Below are 20,422 nucleotides of genomic sequence, written 5' to 3' on the forward strand. Positions count from 1 at the left end.
CAGTAGGGTAGGACTCAGGTAGGACAGTAGGGTAGGACTCAGATAGGACTAGCAGGGTAGAACTCAGGTAGGACAGTAGGGTAGGACATTAGAGTAGGACTCAGGAAGACTAGCAGGCTAGGACAGTAGCATATGACTCAGGTAGGACAGTAGGGTAGGATAGTAGGGTAGGACTCAGGTTGGACAGTATGGTAGGACTCAGGTAGGACTAGCAGGGTAGGACAGTATGGTAGGACTCAGGTAGTACTATCAGGGTAGGACAGTAGGGTAGGACTCAGGTAGGACTAGCAGGGTAGGACAGTAGGGTAGGACTCAGATAGGACAGTAGGGTAGGACTCAGGTAGGACTCAGATAGGACAGTAGGGTAGGACTCAGGTAGGACTAGCAGGGTAGGACAGTAGGGTAGGAGTCAGGTAAAACAATAGGGTAGGACTCAGGTAGTACTAGCAGGCTAATAGGTGAATACAACAGGTTTCCCCCTGACCTTGTAACGCCTCTTTGGCGCGGTCCAGCTCCTGCTCCTTGTCTCCCATCTGCACGCGGAGCTCAGTGGCAGAGAGGAGGTGGGAGGAGCAGCCGCCCTGGGTCTCCTCGAGGTCCTTACTCAACATGTCCTTCATCTGCCTCAACAGGTGCACCTCTTCCTGCAGCTGGGCCACCTCCTCACGCAGCAACACTACACAGAGAGAGAGAGAGACTTCATTTTCGATTCCTTATCCACAGAAATGTGTCTTTCTGCTTTTAACCCATCCCCCTGAGGTGGGGAATGGAGAGCAGTGAAATAATGAGGAAGGAAGAGTGGAGAGGGAGAGTTGGTGAGAAAACAGGGAGTAAGGAAAGAGAGAAAGAGAAATGTAATGAAAATAAAGGAGGGAGAAGGAGAAGGGAAGAGGAGAAAGACAGACAGAGAATAAGTGAGGGAGATGGTGAGAGTCGAGAGGAGAAACGTGGAGAAGGGAGAGAAGAGGGAGTTGTGTGACAGGGTTACAAAGGGAGAGGAGGGAGGTGTGTGACGGTTACAAAGGGAGAGGAGGGAGGGTGTGTGACAGGGTTACATTTACATTTACATTTACGTCATTTAGCAGACGCTCTTATCCAGAGCGACTTACAAATAGGTGCATTCACCTTATAGCCAGTGGGATAACCACTTTACAATGTTTTTTTGTAAAGTGGGGCGGGGGGGTTGGAGTAAAGGGGGGGGGGTAGAAGGATTACTTTATCCTATCCCAGGTATTCCTTAAAGAGGTAGGGTTTCAAATGTCTCCGGAAGGTGGTGAGTGACTCCGCTGTCCTGGCGTCGTGAGGGAGCTTGTTCCACCATTGGGGTGCCAGAGCAGCGAACAGTTTTGACTGGGCTGAGCGGGAACTATGCTTCCGCAGAGGTAGGGAGCCAGCAGGCCAGAGGTGGATGAACGCAGTGCCCTCGTTTGGGTGTAGGGACTGATCAGAGCCTGAAGGTACGGAGGTGCCGTTCCCCTCACAGCTCCGTAGGCAAGCACCATGGTCTTGTAGCAAATGCGAGCTTCAACTGGAAGCCAGTGGAGTGTGCGGAGGAGCGGGGTGACGTGAGAGAACTTGGGAAGGTTGAACACCAGACGGGCTGCGGCATTCTGGATGAGTTGTAGGGGTTTAATGGCACAGGCAGGGAGCCCAGCCAACAGCGAGTTGCAGTAATCCAGACGGGAGATGACAAGTGCCTGGATTAGGACCTGTGCCGCTTCCTGTGTAAGGCAGGGTCGTACTCTCCGAATGTTGTAGAGCATGAACCTACAGGATCGGGTCACCGCCTTGATGTTAGCGGAGAACGACAGGGTGTTGTCCAGGGTCACGCCAAGGCTCTTCGCACTCTGGGAGGAGGACACAACGGAGTTGTCAACCGTGATGGCGAGATCATGGAACGGGCAGTCCTTCCCCGGGAGGAAGAGCAGCTCCGTCTTGCCGAGGTTCAGCTTGAGGTGGTGATCCGTCATCCATACTGATATGTCTGCCAGACATGCAGAGATGCGATTCGCCACCTGGTTATCAGAAGGGGGAAAGGAGAAGATTAGTTGTGTGTCGTCAGCGTAGCAATGATAGGAGAGGCCATGTGAGGATATGACAGAGCCAAGTGACTTGGTGTATAGCGAGAATAGGAGAGGGCCTAGAACTGAGCCCTGGGGGACACCAGTGGTGAGAGCACGTGGTGCGGAGACAGCTTCTCGCCACGCCACTTGGTAGGAGCGACCGGTCAGGTAGGACGCAATCCAGAGTGAGCCGCGCCGGAGATGCCCAGCTCGGAGAGGGTGGAGAGGAGGATCTGATGGTTCACAGTATCAAAGGCAGCAGACAGGTCTAGAAGGACAAGAGCAGAGGAGAGAGAGTTAGCTTTAGCAGTGCGGAGAGCCTCTGTGACACAGAGAAGAGCAGTCTCAGTTGAATGACCAGTCTTGAAACCTGACTGGTTTGGATCAAGTTGGTCATTCTGAGAGAGATAGCAAGAGAGTTGGCTAAAGACGGCACGCTCAATAGTTTTGGAGAGAAAAGAAAGAAGGGATACTGGTCTGTAGTTGTTGACATCAGAGGGATCGAGTGTTGGTTTTTTGAGAAGGGGTGCAACTCTCGCTCTCTTGAAGACGGAAGGGACATAGCCAGCGGTCAAGGATGAGTTGATCAGCGAGGTGAGGTAAGGGAGAAGGTCACCGGAGACGGTCTGGAGAAGAGAGGAGGGGATAGGGTCAAGCGGGCAGGTTGTTGGGCGGCCTGCCGTCACAAGTCGCAAGATTTTATCTGGAGAGAGAGGGGAGAAAGAAGTCAAAGCATAGGGTAGGGCAGTGTGAGCAGGACCAGCAGTGTCATTTGACTTAACAAATGAGGATCGGATGTCGTCAACCTTCTTTTCAAAATGGTTGACGAAGTCATCCACAGAGAGGGAGGGGGGGGGGGGAGGGGGGATCCAGCAGGGAGGAGAATGTGGCAAAGCGCTTCCTAGGGTTAGAGGCGGATGCTTGGAATTTAGAGTGGTAGAAAGTGGCCTTAGCAGCAGAAACAGATGAAGAAAATGTAGAGAGGAGGGAGTGAAAAGATGCCAGGTCTGCAGGGAGTCTAGTTTTCTTCCATTTCCGCTCAGCTGCCCGGAGCTCTGTTCTGTGAGCTCGCAATGAGTCATCAAGCCACGGAGCTAGAGGGGAGGACCGGGCCGGCCGGGAGGATAGGGGACATAGAGAGTCAAAGGATGCAGAAAGGGAGGAGAGGAGGGTTGAGGAGGCAGAATCAGGAGATTGGAGGGAGAAGGATTGAGCAGAGGGAAGAGATGATAGGATGGAAGAGGAGAGAGTAGCGGGAGAGAGAGAGCGAAGGTTGCGACGGCGCATTACCATCTGTGTAGGGGCAGAGTGAATAGTGTTGGAGGAGAGGGAGAGAGAAAAGGATACAAAGTAGTGGTCGGAGACTTGGAGGGGAGTTGCAGTGAGAATAGTAGAAGAACAGCATCTAGTAAAGATGAGGTCAAGCGTATTGCCTGCCTTGTGAGTAGGGGGACGGTGAGAGGGTGAGGTCAAAAAGAGGAGAGGAGTGGAAAGAAGGAGGCAGAGAGAAATGAGTCAAATGTAGACGTAGGGGAGGTTGAAATCCCCCAGAACTGTGAGGGGTGAGCCATCCTCAGGAAAGGAACTTATCAAGGCGTCAAGCTCATTGATGAACTCTCCAAGGGAACCTGGAGGGCGATAGATGACAAGGATATTAAGCTTAAATGGGCTAGTGACTGTGACAGCATGGAATTCAAATGAGGAGATAGACAGATGGGTCAGGGGAAAAATTGAGAATGTCCACTTGGGAGAGATGAGGATTCCTGTGCCACCACCCCGCTGACCAGATGCTTTCGGGGTATGCGAGAACACATGGTCAGACGAGGAGAGAGCAGCAGGAGTAGCAGTGTTTTCAGTGGTAATCCATGTTTCCGTCAGCGCCAAGAAGTCGAGGGACTGGAGGGTAGCATAGGCTGGGATGAAGTCTGCCTTGTTGGCAGCAGAACGGCAGTTCCAGAGGCTGCCTGAGACCTGGAACTCCACGTGGGTCGTGCGTGCAGGGACCACCAGGTTAGAGAGGCAGCAGCCACGCGGTGTGAGGCGTTTGTGTAGCCTGTGCGGAGAGGAGAGAACAGGGATAGGCAGAGGCATAGTTGACAGGCTGCAGCAGATGGCTACAATAATGCAGAGGAGATCGGAATAAAATGAACTAAACATCTGGGAAAGGAGAGAGCGGGGCCTCCCTCACCACAACTCCCAAATATAACTCTCCCAACTTCCACCTCAGAAACTATAATTGTTGTAAACTACAGCGGTTCAATGTTTTCTAGGAATAGACTAACCTAGTTTATTCAGCTAGCTAACTAGGTGCAGTATTATTCCGTGAAAAAGGGAGAGGAGGGAGGTGTGTGACAGGGTTACAAAGGGAGAGGAGGGAGGTGTGTGACAGGGTTACAAAGGGAGAGGAGGGAGGTGTGTGACAGGGTTACAAAGGGAGAGGGGGAGGTGTGTGACAGGGTTACAAAGGGAGAGGAGAAGGAACAGTGTGAGTATGAAGCTTTATCTTGGCCAGGTCGCAGTTGTAAATGAGAACTTGTTCTCAACTGGCTTACCTGGTTAAATAAAGGTGAAATAAAAAATAAAATAAAAAGAAGCATATGACAATATTTAGGCTCAACTCAACACCTTTTTTTTCAGAGTGGAAAACCTACAGCAACACCTCCCACTGGGCACACACTGGTTGAATGAATGTTGTTTCCACGTCATTTCAATGAAATTACGTTGAACCAACGTGGAACAGACGTTGAATTGATGTCTGTGCCCAGTGGGATGCACAAGCACTCGCTCATACGCACACACACACACACACACACACACACACACACACACACACACACACACACACACACACACACACACACACACACACACACACACACACACACACACGGCTTTAAGCTGAAGCCATGGGTGATGAGAGATAGAGATAGACGAGGAGTGACAGTGGCAGGACAAATTGGCAGGGCTGCAGAGGCAGTGAGACACGGTAGTTTGCTAAGACTCTATAAAAAAAAATATCTGGAACACAAGCTTCAGTCGTGTTCTTTAGCTCCGTGCCTTTCCACTGTCAACCTGCCTCACAGCCCTCTGGGAGCAAGGGACTTAGAGCGATAAACAAAAGCAGGAAACCAAGGATACAACAGAGAAACAGAGAGAATCCGAAGACATTAATTGGCACAGTATCTCCTAACACACAAGCACATTTACCAAGGCAAGCAACACAAACACAAAGATGCTGAACTGAATAGAGGAGACAAGGCCTCCATTTTATAAGATACAAGGAATCGACTAGCTGAGGTTAGTTTAGAGCTTCATTTCACCCCAGTAAGGGCCGGGCCGCACACCACAACAAAGAAATTAACTTGTCATACTGAGTTATATTTTCGCACTAAAGCTTCTAGAATATATACAGTATCATGGTTCAGAACAATGCACAATGTTTGTATGACTGGGCAGAAGCCATACCAACAGCAGAAATCAGCAGCCAAATCACTTCCAGCCCTAAGCAGGGTAGGGGGCAGGGCTGGTTGGTAACTGGGAGACCACCTGTAAAAATCTGATGGCTTCTGGAAGTGGTTTTGGCCACTATCCTTCCTCTAGTCAAAGATGCCCAAGGGCACTGACATGGCATGAGAGCCGCAGTGCGTTCTGGCATTAATACTGTACTTGTTGTGCATTACACAGGTAGGTGCTACACATTGATGGTGTACAGTACCTGAACCAGGAGATGGACTTGGCACTCTGTGATGTTGCATGACGATAGATAATAAATATTTCAAAACTTCACGGGCAAATCTTCTCCGGTATGAGGGTGTAGGGGAGCTGTGTGTGAACAGAGAAAGTGTGTGTGTGTGTGTGTGCGCACGTGTGTGTGTGTGTGTGCATGTGAGCGCCTGTGTGTGAGGGCCTCCCCAGGCCTACAGCCAGACGACGTGGGGCTGCTGAGGCCCAGATAAGAGAGAAAGGGACAGTCCATCGGTCACTGTCGACTCTGGCTGTGGAAAGACGTGCTAGGCAGCAGCTCTGTATTATACATGGCACAAGGAGGTAGTTTCACAGCCTTCCTGCCGGCTAAATCCGCTCATTCATCTGTTTACCTATAGGCTTTCTTATTTGTAGCAGGCGAGCCCAGCTGCCACCTTTGATAGCTCTGTAGAGCAGAGCAGCCAGACACAAGTAGAAGTATGCATCCCAGGCAGTTATGTGCTGTTCAGATGATTTGCAGTCGTAGTTTCAAGTGTTAATGTCACGTGCACAAGTACAGTGAAAAGCATTTCTTGCACACTCCAAACCCAACAATAAAGTAATCAATATCAATGTAGTACCATAAATAACATAAAATAGAACAAAAACACGAAATAAGAATAATAACTGTGCTGTTATAGTAATATATAGTACTAACTGTGCTTTTAGAGTAATCTGTGGTACTAACTGTGGTGTTATAGTATTCTATGGTACTAACTGTGCTGTTATAGTAATCTGTGGTACTAACTGTGCTGTTATAGTAATCTGTGGTACTAACTGTGCTGTTAGAGTAATCTGTGGTACTAACTGTGCTGTTAGAGTAATCGGTGGTACTAACTGTGCTGTTATAGTAATATATAGTACTAACTGTGCTGTTAGAGTAATCTGTGGTACTAACTGTGCTGTTATAGTAATATGTGGTACTAACTGTGCTGTTAGAGTAATCTGTGGTACTAACTATGCTGTTATAGTAATATGTGGTACTAACCGTGCTGTTAGAGTAATCTGTGGTACTAACTGTGCTGTTAGAGTAATCTGTGGTACTAACTGTGCTGTTATAGTATTCTATGGTACTAACTGTGCTGTTATAGTAATATGTGGTACTAACTGTGCTGTTATAGTAATCTGTGGTACTAACCGTGCTGTTAGAGTAATCTGTGGTACTAACTGTGCTGTTATAGTAATCTGTGGTACTAACTGTGCTGTTATAGTAATCTGTGGTACTAACCGTGCTGTTAGAGTAATCTGTGGTACTAACTGTACTGTTAGAGTAATCTGTGGTACTAACTGTGCTGTTATAGTAATGTAAGGTATTAACTGTGCTGTTAGAGTAATATGTGGTACTAACTGTGCTGTTATAGTAATCTATGGTACTAACTGTGCTGTTAGAGTAATATGTGGTATTAACTGTGCTGTTATAGTAATCTGTTGTATTAACTGTGCTGTTAGAGTAATCTGTGGTAATAACTGTGCTGTTAGAGTAATCTGTGGTACTAACTGTGCTGTTAGAGTAATATGTGGTACTAACTGTGCTGTTAGAGTAATCTGTGGTACTAACTGTGCTGTTATAGTATTATATGGTACTAACTGTGCTGTTATAGTAATCTGTGGTACGAATTGTGCTGTTATAGTAATCTGTGGTACTAACTGTGCTGTTAGAGTAATCTGTGGTACTAACTGTGCTTTTATAGTAATCTATGGTACTAACTGTGCTGTTATAGTAATCTGTGGTACTAACCATGCTGTTAGAGTAATCTGTGGTACTAACTGTGCTGTTATAGTAATCTGTGGTACTAACTGTGCTGTTATAGTAATCTATGGTACTAACTGTGCTGTTATAGTAATCTGTGGTACTAACCGTGCTGTTAGAGTAATCTGTGGTACTAACTGTGCTGTTATAGTAATCTGTGGTACTAACTGTGCTGTTATAGTAATCTGTGGTACTAACCGTGCTGTTAGAGTAATCTGTGGTACTAACTGTGCTGTTAGAGTAATCTGTGGTACTAACTGTGCTGTTATAGTAATGTAAGGTATTAATTGTGCTGTTAGAGTAATCTGTGGTACTAACTGTGCTGTTATAGTATTCTATGGTATTAACTGTGCTGTTCGAGTAATCTGTTGTACTAACTGTGCTGTTAGAGTAATCTGTGGTACTAACTGTGCTGTTATAGTATTCTATGGTATTAACTGTGCTGTTCGAGTAATCTGTTGTACTAACTGTGCTGTTAGAGTATTCTGTGGTACTAACTGTGCTGTTATAGTAATGTAAGTTATTAACTGTGCTGTTAGAGTAATATGTGGTACTAACTGTGCTGTTATAGTAATATATGGTACTAACTGTGCTTTTAGAGTAATATGTGGTACTAACTGTGCTGTTATAGTAATGTAAGGTATTAACTGTGCTGTTAGAGTAATATGTGGTACTAACTGTGCTGTTAGAGTAATCTGTGGTATTAACTGTGCTGTTAGAGTAATATGTTGTACTAACTGTGCTGTTAGAGTAATCTGTGGTACTAACTGTGCTGTTATAGTAATGTAAGGTATTAACTGTGCTGTTATAGTAATCTGTGATACTAACTGTGCTGTTAGAGTAATCTGTGGTACTAACTGTGCTGTTAGAGTAATCTGTGGTACTAACTGTGCTGTTAGAGTAATCTGTGGTATTAACTGTGCTGTTATAGTAATCTGTTGTATTAACTGTGCTGTTAGAGTAATCTGTGGTACGACCTGTGGTGTTAGAGTCATCTGTGGTATTAACTGTGCTGTTATAGTAATCTGTTGTATTAACTGTGCTGTTAGAGTAATCTGTGGTACGACCTGTGGTGTTAGAGTCATCTGTGGTACTAACTGTGCTTTTAGAGTAGTCTGTGGTACTAACTGAGCTCCAAGTATGATCCCCAGTTCAAGCTGTGATATAAATATGTTGTTCTGTACTTTGGTGAAGATGGTCTACATGTCTCCCTCTCAGTGTGATAGTATCATACAATCATGTCCTTGCATACATAAAGTACCAGGGTTGCTAATGTGGAAGATAAAAAATAAAAAAAATACAACATTTGAATAATCTTATTCCCAAAGGTTATAGTACATGCAGTCATTGTATAACCTTCCTTACACCGGAGAGTGTTTCAGGACAGTTTAACTCTAAATGTGATATCATATATGTGTATTATGATAATGATCATGTAGAATTATATGTACGGGTAAGCAGGCTACTTGAAGGAAATCGTCATTGTCACCACCAGCATTGTATAGAGTGTATGCATCTGCACCAACTATAGTGGAGCAATTGGAACAGAGCCAGTCAACGTGACTCAACATAAGAAAGACAGACACATGATGAGCACTCAGAGATTCTCTAGATACTGTGGGAACAGAACAGAGGGTGATTTAAGCACAAGCAATCAGCACCATAATTCCCTCAAATACACTTTTCCATCGATCCCCCATCCTGCCATTACTCCCCCACTGTCAGCTCTGAGCTGCATAATCACTCCTCTTTTAGGTTCCCCGCCTCCCTCCCTGCCTGCCTCAAAGTCGGGATGAAATGAAGGCAAGGCAAAGCAAAGCCTAGAGAATCTTCTTTATTTTTCCGAGACAACGTAGGCATTTCAGTGTGGATAAGCCTGTTGGCAGGGACATCATCAGGAGAAAAAAGACTACACATCATGTCGTACTGGACACTAAAACCACACTGAGGGCTGTCAACTGAGGGCTGTGAGAGGGAGTGTGTTTGTGGGGTCAGTTGAGTTTACTGTAAAGACATGCAAAGCGTGAAATGATTTATGTCTGGTTGTCTCTTCTCACACAATGCACAGGCACACGTGAGGGACAAGCCTCAGTGGTAATCTTTTAGTATACACTATTGAAGAATAAGCCATAATAAATAGTATGTACTTTACTGGTCATGATGTGACCTGGCCTGTTGAAAATCCCATTTGTATTTGCATTTATTATGGATCCCCATTAGTTCCTGCCAAGGCAGCAGATACTCTTCCTGGGGTCCAGCTTAATTAAGGCAGTTATACAATTTCAAAAACATTACAATACATTCACAACAGATTTCACAACACATTAAGTGTGTGCCCTCAGGTCACTACTCTACTACCACATATCTACAACACAAAATCCATGTGTATGTGTGTGTATAGTGTATAGCGCGTATGTATAGTGCACCCATTGTGGTGTTGTTGTTGTTGTTGTTGTTGTTGTCATCGTCTCCCTGTCTCCAGTCTTAGTCTTAGCACCACCAGTAGACAGTGAGCATGCCTGTTCCATTAGCCACCTCCCTGAGGAGAGAAGAAGGTCACCCGTCTCCTCACTCAGCAGTGGCCCACTCAATTACTCCTGTCTGAGCAATGCCTCCCTCCATTAGAGTGTCTATCATCAGGGCTGCTCTGACCAGGCCATCAACCTGTCCTCTTCCCTCACTCCCTGGCTTCTCCAATCAGACACGGAGAGAGACGGAACACGGCTTACTGAGCAGACAGGTCTAGTGGCTGTTTGCCTTGTGGCTAAAAGGGGGCTGGGGCCAGGCATGAACTAGATTACTTGAAAAAGAAAAGGAGAGTCTCACTCTAGGAGCTCAGATGAAATGATTTAATAACCTAATAACCAATGTTTCGACAGACAAGCTGTCTTCATCAGGGTATAACTAGAACTAGATTACTACCTGTGCTGTGAGTTTGATACGAGTGTCAAACACATCCTTGACAGCAACCATCTGCTCTCCTTCTATGTAGCATGCTGTGTAGGAATCTCTGGGCAGGTGTCACCCACCGTCCTCCCTCGGCCTACATGTGTTACTATGCTGGAGGCTATGGTCATATGGCCACTCCTCTCCTTGTGTCAGGTAGCCACAACACTGACCGGAGTGACCGCAAATTTGTCCTATGTTCCCTAAAAATATCCACAGGCACTGTCCTAACTGAGAGGAACTGTACTCTTGCACAGACACGACACCTCCAATACACTGTGAAACTGTCCATTACTCAGTGGTTAATGTGTGCAGACCTTTATATCATCTTAATAAGCATCTCCACGGACCCTGTTAGTATGAACATTAATTATTTGCCTCTCCGCCTGCAATATTCAGTGTAATAAATGTAATATGTTATGTTCCTCGGGTTTGTTATAGCAGGGAATTAGCCAGCGAACAACAGAGAGAAAGAGCTTACATGATTAGGCAAATCGTGGTCCTTTGAAAATATAATCACCCAACTCAAATATGTGCATTAATAATTTTCTTACATTTCCATTTTCAAACACTTCACATTATTCTTGCAGCTCGAACAGTGCACCTAACAGCAATATTGACCTTGTCAATGACTATTTAACATACCCATTTACACACACTGCAGGGGCCACTTTCTCTAATTGAGAGACAGTGTGGGTACTGCAGGATGGAAGACCGCTCAGGCTGGTTAGAGCTGGTAAGTCTACTTTAGTTTGCCAGGGTTGTGGGTTCAATTCCCATGGGGGATCACTGCGAAAAAATGTATACCCTCACTACTGTAAGTTGCTCTGGATAAGAGCGTCTGCTAAATGACTAAAATGTATGTCATATCAAGAAGCTGATTAAACAGAATGATCGGTGCACCTTGTGCTGGAGACAATAAAAAGCCACTCTAAAATGTGCAATTTGGTCACACAACGCAATGTTTTGAGGGACCGTGCAATTGGCATGCTGACTGCAGAAATGTCCACCAGAGCTGTTGCCAGAGAATTGAATGCTAATTTCTCTACCATAACGTAGTTTTAGAGAATTTGGCAGTACATCCAACTGGCCTCACAACCGCAGACCACGTTTAATCACGCCAACCCAGGACCTCCACAACTGGCTTCTTCACCTGCTGGATCGTTTGAGACCAGCCACCCGGACAGCTGGGGTTATGGTATGGGCAGGCATAAGCTACAGACAACAAACATTGCATTTTATCTATGGCAATTTGAATGCACAGAGATACCATGATGAGATCCTGAGGCCTATTGTTGTGCCATTCATCCGCCACCATCACCTCATGTTTCAGCATGATAATGCATGGCCCCACGTCGCAAGGATCTATACACAATTCCTGGAAGTGGAAAATGTCCCAGTTCTTCCGTGGCCTGCATACTCACCAGCCATGTCACCCATTGAGCATGTTTGGGATGCTCTGGATCGACGTGTATGACAGCGTGTTCCAGTTCCCGCCAAGATCCAGCAACTTCTCACAGCCATTAAAGAGGAGTGGGAAAACATTCCACAGGCCACAATCAACAGCCTGATCAACTCTATGTGAAGGAGATATGTCGCCCAGCATGAGACAAATGGTGGTCACACCAGATACTGACTGGTTTTCTGATCCACTCCCCTACTTTTTTTTTTTATGTATCTTTGACCAACACATGCACATCTGTATTACCAGTCATGTGAAATCCATAGATTAGGGCCTAATTTATTTATTTCAATTGACTGATTTCCTTATATGAACTGTAACTCAGTAAAATCTTTGAAATTGTTGCATTTATATTTGTATTCAGTGTATATGTCACTCCATACTGTATGTTAGGAACAGGGGATACCTAGTCAGTTGAACAACTGAATGCATTCAACTGCAATGTGTCTTCCGCATTTAACCCAACCCCTCTGAATCAGAGAGGTGCAGGGGGCTGTTTTAATCGACATCAACGGCGCCCGGGGAACAGTGGGTTAACTGCCTTGCTCAGGGCAGAATGACAGATTTTTACCTTGTCAGCTCAGGGATTCGATCCAGCAACCTTTCGGTTACTGGCCCAACGCTCCTACCTGCCAGGTTACCTGGTTGGGAAAAACGAATCGGTTAAGTTACCAGCTAAAATATTGTAATCAGATTACAGATACGTTTGAAAAACTTCATTACTTCTTGGATTACTTTTAAATTCAGAAAGGATGAATACATTATGACACCTTTCTATTTTCTCAATGACATTCAATTCAGCAGTGAAAAAAGGCACACGTTTAAGTTTGTTCCACCTGAGCGAGTCTGACCACAAGTCAGAGATCTATGATGACACACCAAATGCTTTGATGGATCCTTTTTGTCTTCTTCTAAAGCCTCTGAAGGGGAAGGTAATACAAATGTAACTGAAAGTAATCAGATTACTTTCCTGAGTTTGGGCAATCCAAAAGTTACGTTACTGATAAACATTTTGGCCAGGTAACTGTAACAGATTACATTTAGAAAGTAACCTACTCAACCCTGATTAGGAGAGTGACAGAGACAGTCTTACATGTCTGTATAAATCTGGCACAGCATCAGTAGGCTTGAAACCAGAGGAGAGTAGCACACTGTCACCTAGTTCATTCCACAAAGCTCCACCATTTAAGAGCATTGATCCTATATTTCCATCCATGGCTTTACTGTATTATATTCTCCTGTATGTGGAGTGCTGAACATGGAAGGGTTTTAGTGGGTTTGCAGCAGCAGCATTAGTAGGAACGCAGTAATCTCACAATATGTAAAAAATAATATATATATATAATAATTCACAATCCTTGGATTACTATTTGATTGTCAGTTCCCACAGTAGTCTGGAAATAGAACATGGACTGGAGATATTTCAATTCCCGTACATTTTGGGGTCCTGTTTCTCTATGCAGTACTATTTTTCCACACTGTGTCACCCTGGTGGGATTGGTGCTGGTGCTGGACAGCTATAGTACACTCAGCACGGTGAGGAGAGGAGAGGGAGCGGGGGAATTGGAGCTGGGGAAGGAGTAGAGTAATTACTTTTTAGAGAGGGTGATGTGTTGTACATAGAGATATTGTACTGTAGCATTGCAGGTAACTGCACTGTAGAAACAAGGCCACTATTACCTGGAGCATTACTCACCATATGGTAGCAAAATATTCAACCATTTCAAATACAAAAAATCCTTCCAATGTTTATTTAAACAATAATTAGCTGTCATCAACGGCTGATAAAAGCACAAAATGGGTGCTTGGGAAGTTCAAACAGCCCTGAAGGGGTGCTTTGGAGGTTCAAACAGCCTTGAAGGGGTGCTTGGGAGGTTCAAACAGCCCTGAAGGGGTGCTTGGGAGGTTCAAACAGCCCTGAAGGGATGCTAGGGAGGTTCAAACAGCCTTGAAAGGGTGCTTGGGAGGTTCAGACAGCGCTCAACAAAAGCCCCCATGAGACTCACTGAGTAGAACACTTTAGAACAGGGCTCAGAACATCATTACAATGGTTCATCACCAGTGCCTCCCTCTTTCTCTCTGTCATTCCTTTCATAAACTATTTTTTGTATACAACTAGGAGAAGGAACACATCACTGGTTTCACAGCCTGTTCAGAAACTCAGGATATCTCCATGTTGCTCCAGTAACAACACTCAGAAATGTTAATATTCCAACGCTGCGTTCAGTACGAAAAAACATACTGAATGTTCAATTAAACGGAAACAGTGCTGTTCTGAACGACCAGTTGAAAAACTGTGGTCTCAGGTGGTGGTCTCAGGCCACTTCTACAGTAGAAAGGTCCAGAGGAGAGTGGATGGCATGGGCATCAGCTGTGAGACTAAACACAATGGTCTAATGTCTAGATAGTATCCTGTGTACTGCACTTATCTAGATTACAGTCATTGTCTCACATCAGATAGTGCGACGGTCGTCTTCACTGATCTGTCTCATAACTCGCAATCATTAATGGGATAGCTAAAAATAGGTTTGCCTACAATATGCTGTCCTAACACTTGAAAATGTTACCAAGGTCACATCGTCCACTGAACTCCCCTTTCATTCTCAAAATAGTCAGACTTAATCTTACCAAAAACTATAAAGCTGTAGCTAATATTTACTTTTTTTCATGAGCAAGTCCTCACTACCTAATTCTTAATCTAGCTAAGGTTTTTTGTGGTGGTAGAATCAGTATTTATGAAATTCGAAATGCAATCCATATGAAACTAAATGCAGGGATGCTAACAATGCCAGTTCACATACTCAATGTGGATGACTCCCTCTAGTTAGCTAGCTAGTGGAGTTCTAGCTAATGCACAAATTTGTTTTCACATCTGTTCTGCTGTGATTAGTGCGCTGAGTTCTACAGCACAGCTGACTGATCTCTGCGACATTACCGTGTTGGCCAAATGTTACGAAGTAGCAAGGCACAGTGCCATCTGTCAGAGTCAGATACATGCTGATTTCGGAGAACAGTTCCATAACTTTGGTGCCTTACAACTTGAGCAACACGCTGGCAAACTAGCTACCATATGGCCATGCACTAGACTGCTAGTTAGAGCACATTTGCGAGCGTCTCGTAGGAGTGACGTCATCTGACATGAGACAATGGATTACAGTAAGAAGAACATAACAAATTCAACACAGTGTATAGTGGGATTTAGCCAACTACAATATGTTTGCATGTGGGACTTTACTATAAAGTTAGACATCTGGTATCAGCGCAGACTAGTCTGTCATTGTTAATGAAGAAGCCAAACATATACTAAGAAGTCTACATCAGCTGTAACAACACAGTCAAACTGTAATCCATAATTATACAGCAGTATTAGCCTGGGCACACATTATCATCTTTTTTCATTTAGATTAATTTAGTATTTCATTACTGGGGTTAATGAATTTGCTTGGATGCCTGCAGTAAGGTTTTAGTATCTGGTGATGGTTATGAATACATTACGTCTTATTGTTGGCTTCTGGCCACAGAGCATCTGTGCTTCCATGTCTCTATGTCTCTCTTCCATCCACAATGTTCCTCTGCTCTGTATGTCTGTGATGGATGAGCCACATGATGCGTGGATGGCTGTATCGGTGTGTGTGTGCGCATGCAAGTGTGTGTGTGTACGTGTGTGTGTGTGTGCATGGCTGCCTGGTAATCTATGATTATTACTGCGTGGTGGAGATGATTCCCACGAAAGGAGGGCTGTGTTGGGATCGCCGTAGGGGGTGACAGGGGTCGGCTGCTGTTCCTCATCAAACTGACGCAGATAATAGCCCTTATTGTCAAGGAAATGCAGCCTGCCGAATGAACCCAGGGATCTCTCATACAGATGTAGGATCTTAATTTGAGCCAGTCTCCGACAGTAGGAAAATAATCCTGCAGCAACAGGAAATGTTATTATGTGGATTATAATTCATGGACATTTCATAAGGGAAACTCAAGTCTGAAATTTCAAAGTGGAAATTACAAACCTTAAGTGCCTTTCTAAACCTAAAATCTTTTCACATTATTGCCTCTCGCGGGCAACACACACATTGAATTTAGCATGAAGCAGTGAGATCTACTTTAGGTCTATTGTAAGACCTGTGTGGAAGGAATCACGAAATGGCTGTTAACAGCGACCTGATAAGAGCAGTCTCTAAAGAGCCAATTTTGTTTACATCTCAAGACAAGAGGATGACCCAAATATAGGGCCTTATATAAGAGGATAACATCAAATCAACATGAAATGATGCAGGAAGACCGATAGAAAGGGTTGCATCAAAAATATCAACCACATTCATTCAGTCAATGACCGGTTTTGGCTACGATGGGGAGTTTGGTGGTTGGGAGGCTTCATGGAGATTATTTGCTTTTTTAAACCTGCTGCACAACACTTTGTTGATATTTTCGACAGTAGTCAAATCAAATCAAATCAAACAACATTTTATTTGTCACATGCGCCGAATACAACAAGTGTAGACTTTACCGTGAAATGCTTGCTTACGAGCCCTTTCCCAACAATGCAGTTAAAAAGCAAGAACATTAACAAATAGATAAAAATAAAATAGTAACACAATAAAAAAACACAATAAAATAAGTCAGTTAGCACTTCCAACAAGACCAACATGACCAACATGACCAACATGACCAACAAGACCAACAAGACCAACATGACCAACAAGGCCAATAAGACCAACAAGGCCAACAAGACCAACAAGATCAACAAGACCAACAAGACTAACAAGGCCAACAAGACCAATAAGACCAACAAGGCCAACATGACCAACATGACCAACAAGATCAACAAGACCAACAAGACCAACAAGATCAACAAGACCAACAAGGCCAACATGACCAACATGACCAACAAGGCCAACAAGACCAACAAGACTAACAAGGCCAACAAGGCCAACAAGACCAATAAGACCAACAAGACCAACAAGGCCAACATGACCAACATGACCAACAAGGCCAACAAGACCAACAAGATCAACAAGACCAACAAGGCCAACATGACCAACAAGGCCAACAAGACCAACAAGGCCAACATGACCAACAAGACCAACAAGGCCAACAAGGCCAACAAGACCAATAAGACCAACAAGACCAACAAGACCAATAAGACCAACATGACCAACAAGACCAACAAGACCAATAAGACCAACAAGACCAATAAGACCAACATGACCAACAAGACCAACATGACCAACAAGACCAACAAGACCAATAAGACCAACAAGACCAAAAGCTGTAATCTATCTAAACATACTGTAGCTCTGTACACTCTGACTACATTGAACACAATAATATAATTGAACATGGTCTGACTTTGACGGAATACTGAACAATAGACATGCCTTATGAGACTATAGTGAACATTGTCCCATTAGTGTTCAGTCTGACCACAAGCCAGTGCCATCCCTGTCGAGGATATTTCACCAAAAAGGAGATGAAAGCTGTGCCCAATTCATGAACATCTCCAGGAAAACCCCAGTCAGACTAATGGTGGTGCATCCTTCTTGTACACTGACCTCCACTCCCTATGGAGCTGTAACACATTAGACTGGTCCAGCCAGGTGGACTGGTCACTGGTCAAGGACTAGGCCTGCAGAGCATGTCATCATGGGCCTGCTGTGAGCTGCTGTTGGAGCAGAGTGTGAGACCATCTCTGACAGTGCCATCTGGCAGCAGCGTCTCACTCGGTCAAACTCATTATCTTTCCTCAACCTCTGGGTATGGAGTAGATCAGCAGGAGTCACGCAACACAACCAGCGGGATCAGCCTCGGACTCATCCCCTCAAATACCACCAGCACACACACAAACACAAGAGTGAGTAGTAAGTACACACACACATGAGCATGCATCACACACACATAATATGCATGCATGAGCACGCACACACACACGCACGCAGGTGTGCATGGAGGCGCGCAGGCACAGACACACACACAGTCTTGTGTAACTTGTCAGGGGGCATAGACGTAAAGAAATAACAGTTAAAGGCATCTAGATAAACACAGTATACATCCTGTCACAACGACAGAGACAGTGTCTACCAGGGGTCCAGTTGGAGGTGTTGGAGGCTCTCTCAGATAACACCTGAATTAATGGCTGTGTCTGATGTTTGCCATTTTCTATCAAATGCATTGCAACACATTCAATGCAAGACATGGGCGAAGGAATTCTAGGGTGAACACTGGGGCAATATGCTGATTGGACAGTAGTTCTAGGACCAGACCTACAGGACTCCAGACAGAACAGGACAGCTTCCAGAGCCCTGAATTGTGACATACTGACTGATTATTTCTCAGAGATGTAGTCTACGTGTGCTATGCTGACTGAGCTGATCATCACCAAATATCTGCCTAAATACCCAACTCACTCCCAGGGATTCAAATACTTATGGCAGATTAACAGATTAACACGCATATTAACCAACGTACATAACAGATCCAGGTCAACATGCTTATGTAGGGTGACCATATTTTAGTTTTCAAAAAAGAGGACAGTGGGAGCGGGAGGCAGACGGACACCCACAGTGGGTGGTAAATACAAATGCGTTCACAACCATGCAACTATGTTATTGAACTTTAATACATAAAGTAATACATCCTTTCTATTCAACTGTTGGCCTTCAACAATAGAATAATAACAAATAAAAATAGTTTAGCTTTTAACACCTTTTACATGACACTGTTTCTTTTCATGGCCATAGGTTACAATAAAAAATAAAAAAACAGTTGTCATAAAAAAATCCACTATTTCAGTCAAAAATAATGTCAGTCCTCCTGATGCTCTCTGGTATACTTTCCCGAAGATCGAATCTTTCCCAACAGTCCTTGATTACCAATCAAGTAGGCATCAAAGTCTTTGCAAGACATGTTTTTAAAGTTGCATTGTGTACACAGAAGCCCCTTCAGTGACTCAACAGACAAATTATTCCTTTCCTTTGTCCACTGGTTTTGCATCAGTGAAAAAACTCTCTCTACATTTGCATTGTGAGAAGGAATAGCAAAGAAAAACTGTGCAATCTTCAGTAGCTCTGAATGAAAATCTATGCTTTTGGACCTTTCAAAATATTTGGTCCACTTCTTGTGTGCTTGCAGATTACTGAACTCTCCATCACTGTTACACCTTTCTGTGAATTTCTTTAGGTTGGTGACCTGATCAAAGCACTTTGCATCATCAATTGGCACCCCCTTTTCTCCCAGGTGTTTGATACAGGCTTCTATGTCATTCCAGTCAGGTGTCTCACTCAGATCCATCCACATGAAAGAGGAGAATTCCTCCATGGGTGCCATCCATTTCTCCAGATACTCCAGGCATGAACTGTACAGACCCTGTACTTGAGCACTGAAATGGTCATAATTCTTACCAAGTCCATCCTTGTGCTTTTGTGCCAATAGTCCCTTAACTTTAAGGGACATTAAGTTATTGGTCTTGCGTTCAAGAAGCATGGTGTGGACTTTGTTCAAAAGGTTTTTCACATCCACAATTGAATTGCTCTCCCTTTCCATCTCCTGAATGTGTGAATGAAACACACACATGAGTGAGTGCATGTGCCAGAGGTAAATTTCACTGAACTCATCTTCAAAAAAGTTATTGATCAAGGAGGGTGTTTTTTCCTGTGACAAAAATAATGCTTTCAAGGCTGGAAACATCTGTAGCAGCCTCTCAATACCTGGGAATAATGACAACCATCACGTCTTGCTGTGAGAAAGGAGACTTCTGTATTCAACATCAACAAATTCACAGTACTCCTTCAAATTCTCTGTGTGCACAGTGTAGATGTGAAAGTATTGACATATGTTGAAGATGATGTCAATATGGACATCTAGTGTGTCTGCCCCGTAATGAACACATCTAGTGTGTCTGCCCCATAATGAACACATCTAGTGTGTCTGCCCCATAATGAACACATCTAGTGTGTCTGCCCCGTAATGAACACATCTAGTGTGTCTGCCCGTAATGAACACATCTAGTGTGTCTGCCCAGTAATGAACACATCTAGTGTGTCTGCCCCGTAATGAACACATCTAGTGTGTCTGCCCCGTAATGAACACATCTAGTGTGTCTGCCCCGTAATGAACACATCTAGTGTGTCTGCCCCGTAATGAACACATCTAGTGTGTCTGCCCCGTAATGAACACATCTAGTGTGTCTGCCCGTAATGAACACATCTAGTGTGTCTGCCCTGTAATGAACACATCTAGTGTGTCTGCCCCATAATGAACACATCTAGTGTGTCTGCCCCGTAATGAACACATCTAGTGTGTCTGCCCCATAATGAACACATCTAGTGTGTCTGCCCCGTAATGAACACATCTAGTGTGTCTGCCCCGTAATGAACACATCTAGTGTGTCTGCCCCGTAATGAACACTATTGTTCAAGACGTGTGCTGGGCAGCCCACACCGATTAAAGACTTGTTCTGCAATG

General features: G+C 44.4%; 1 protein-coding gene across 3 annotated transcripts in view; it reads right to left on the reverse strand.

Annotated features, from left to right (window-relative positions):
- The window catches only part of LOC121574842 (kazrin), a 225,492-nt gene that overhangs the window by 31,356 nt on the left and 173,714 nt on the right, over window positions 1-20,422 (reverse strand). For all 3 annotated transcript variants that reach the window (XM_041887468.2, XM_041887469.1, XM_041887470.2), the window contains exon 5: window positions 485-676. In XM_041887468.2, coding sequence (XP_041743402.1) covers window positions 485-676 — 192 coding nt within the window. The remainder of the gene's footprint in view (window positions 1-484; window positions 677-20,422) is intronic.

The sequence above is a fragment of the Coregonus clupeaformis genome, chromosome 10, assembly GCF_020615455.1.
Source record: "Coregonus clupeaformis isolate EN_2021a chromosome 10, ASM2061545v1, whole genome shotgun sequence".
NCBI classification, from domain to species: Eukaryota; Metazoa; Chordata; class Actinopteri; order Salmoniformes; family Salmonidae; genus Coregonus; species Coregonus clupeaformis.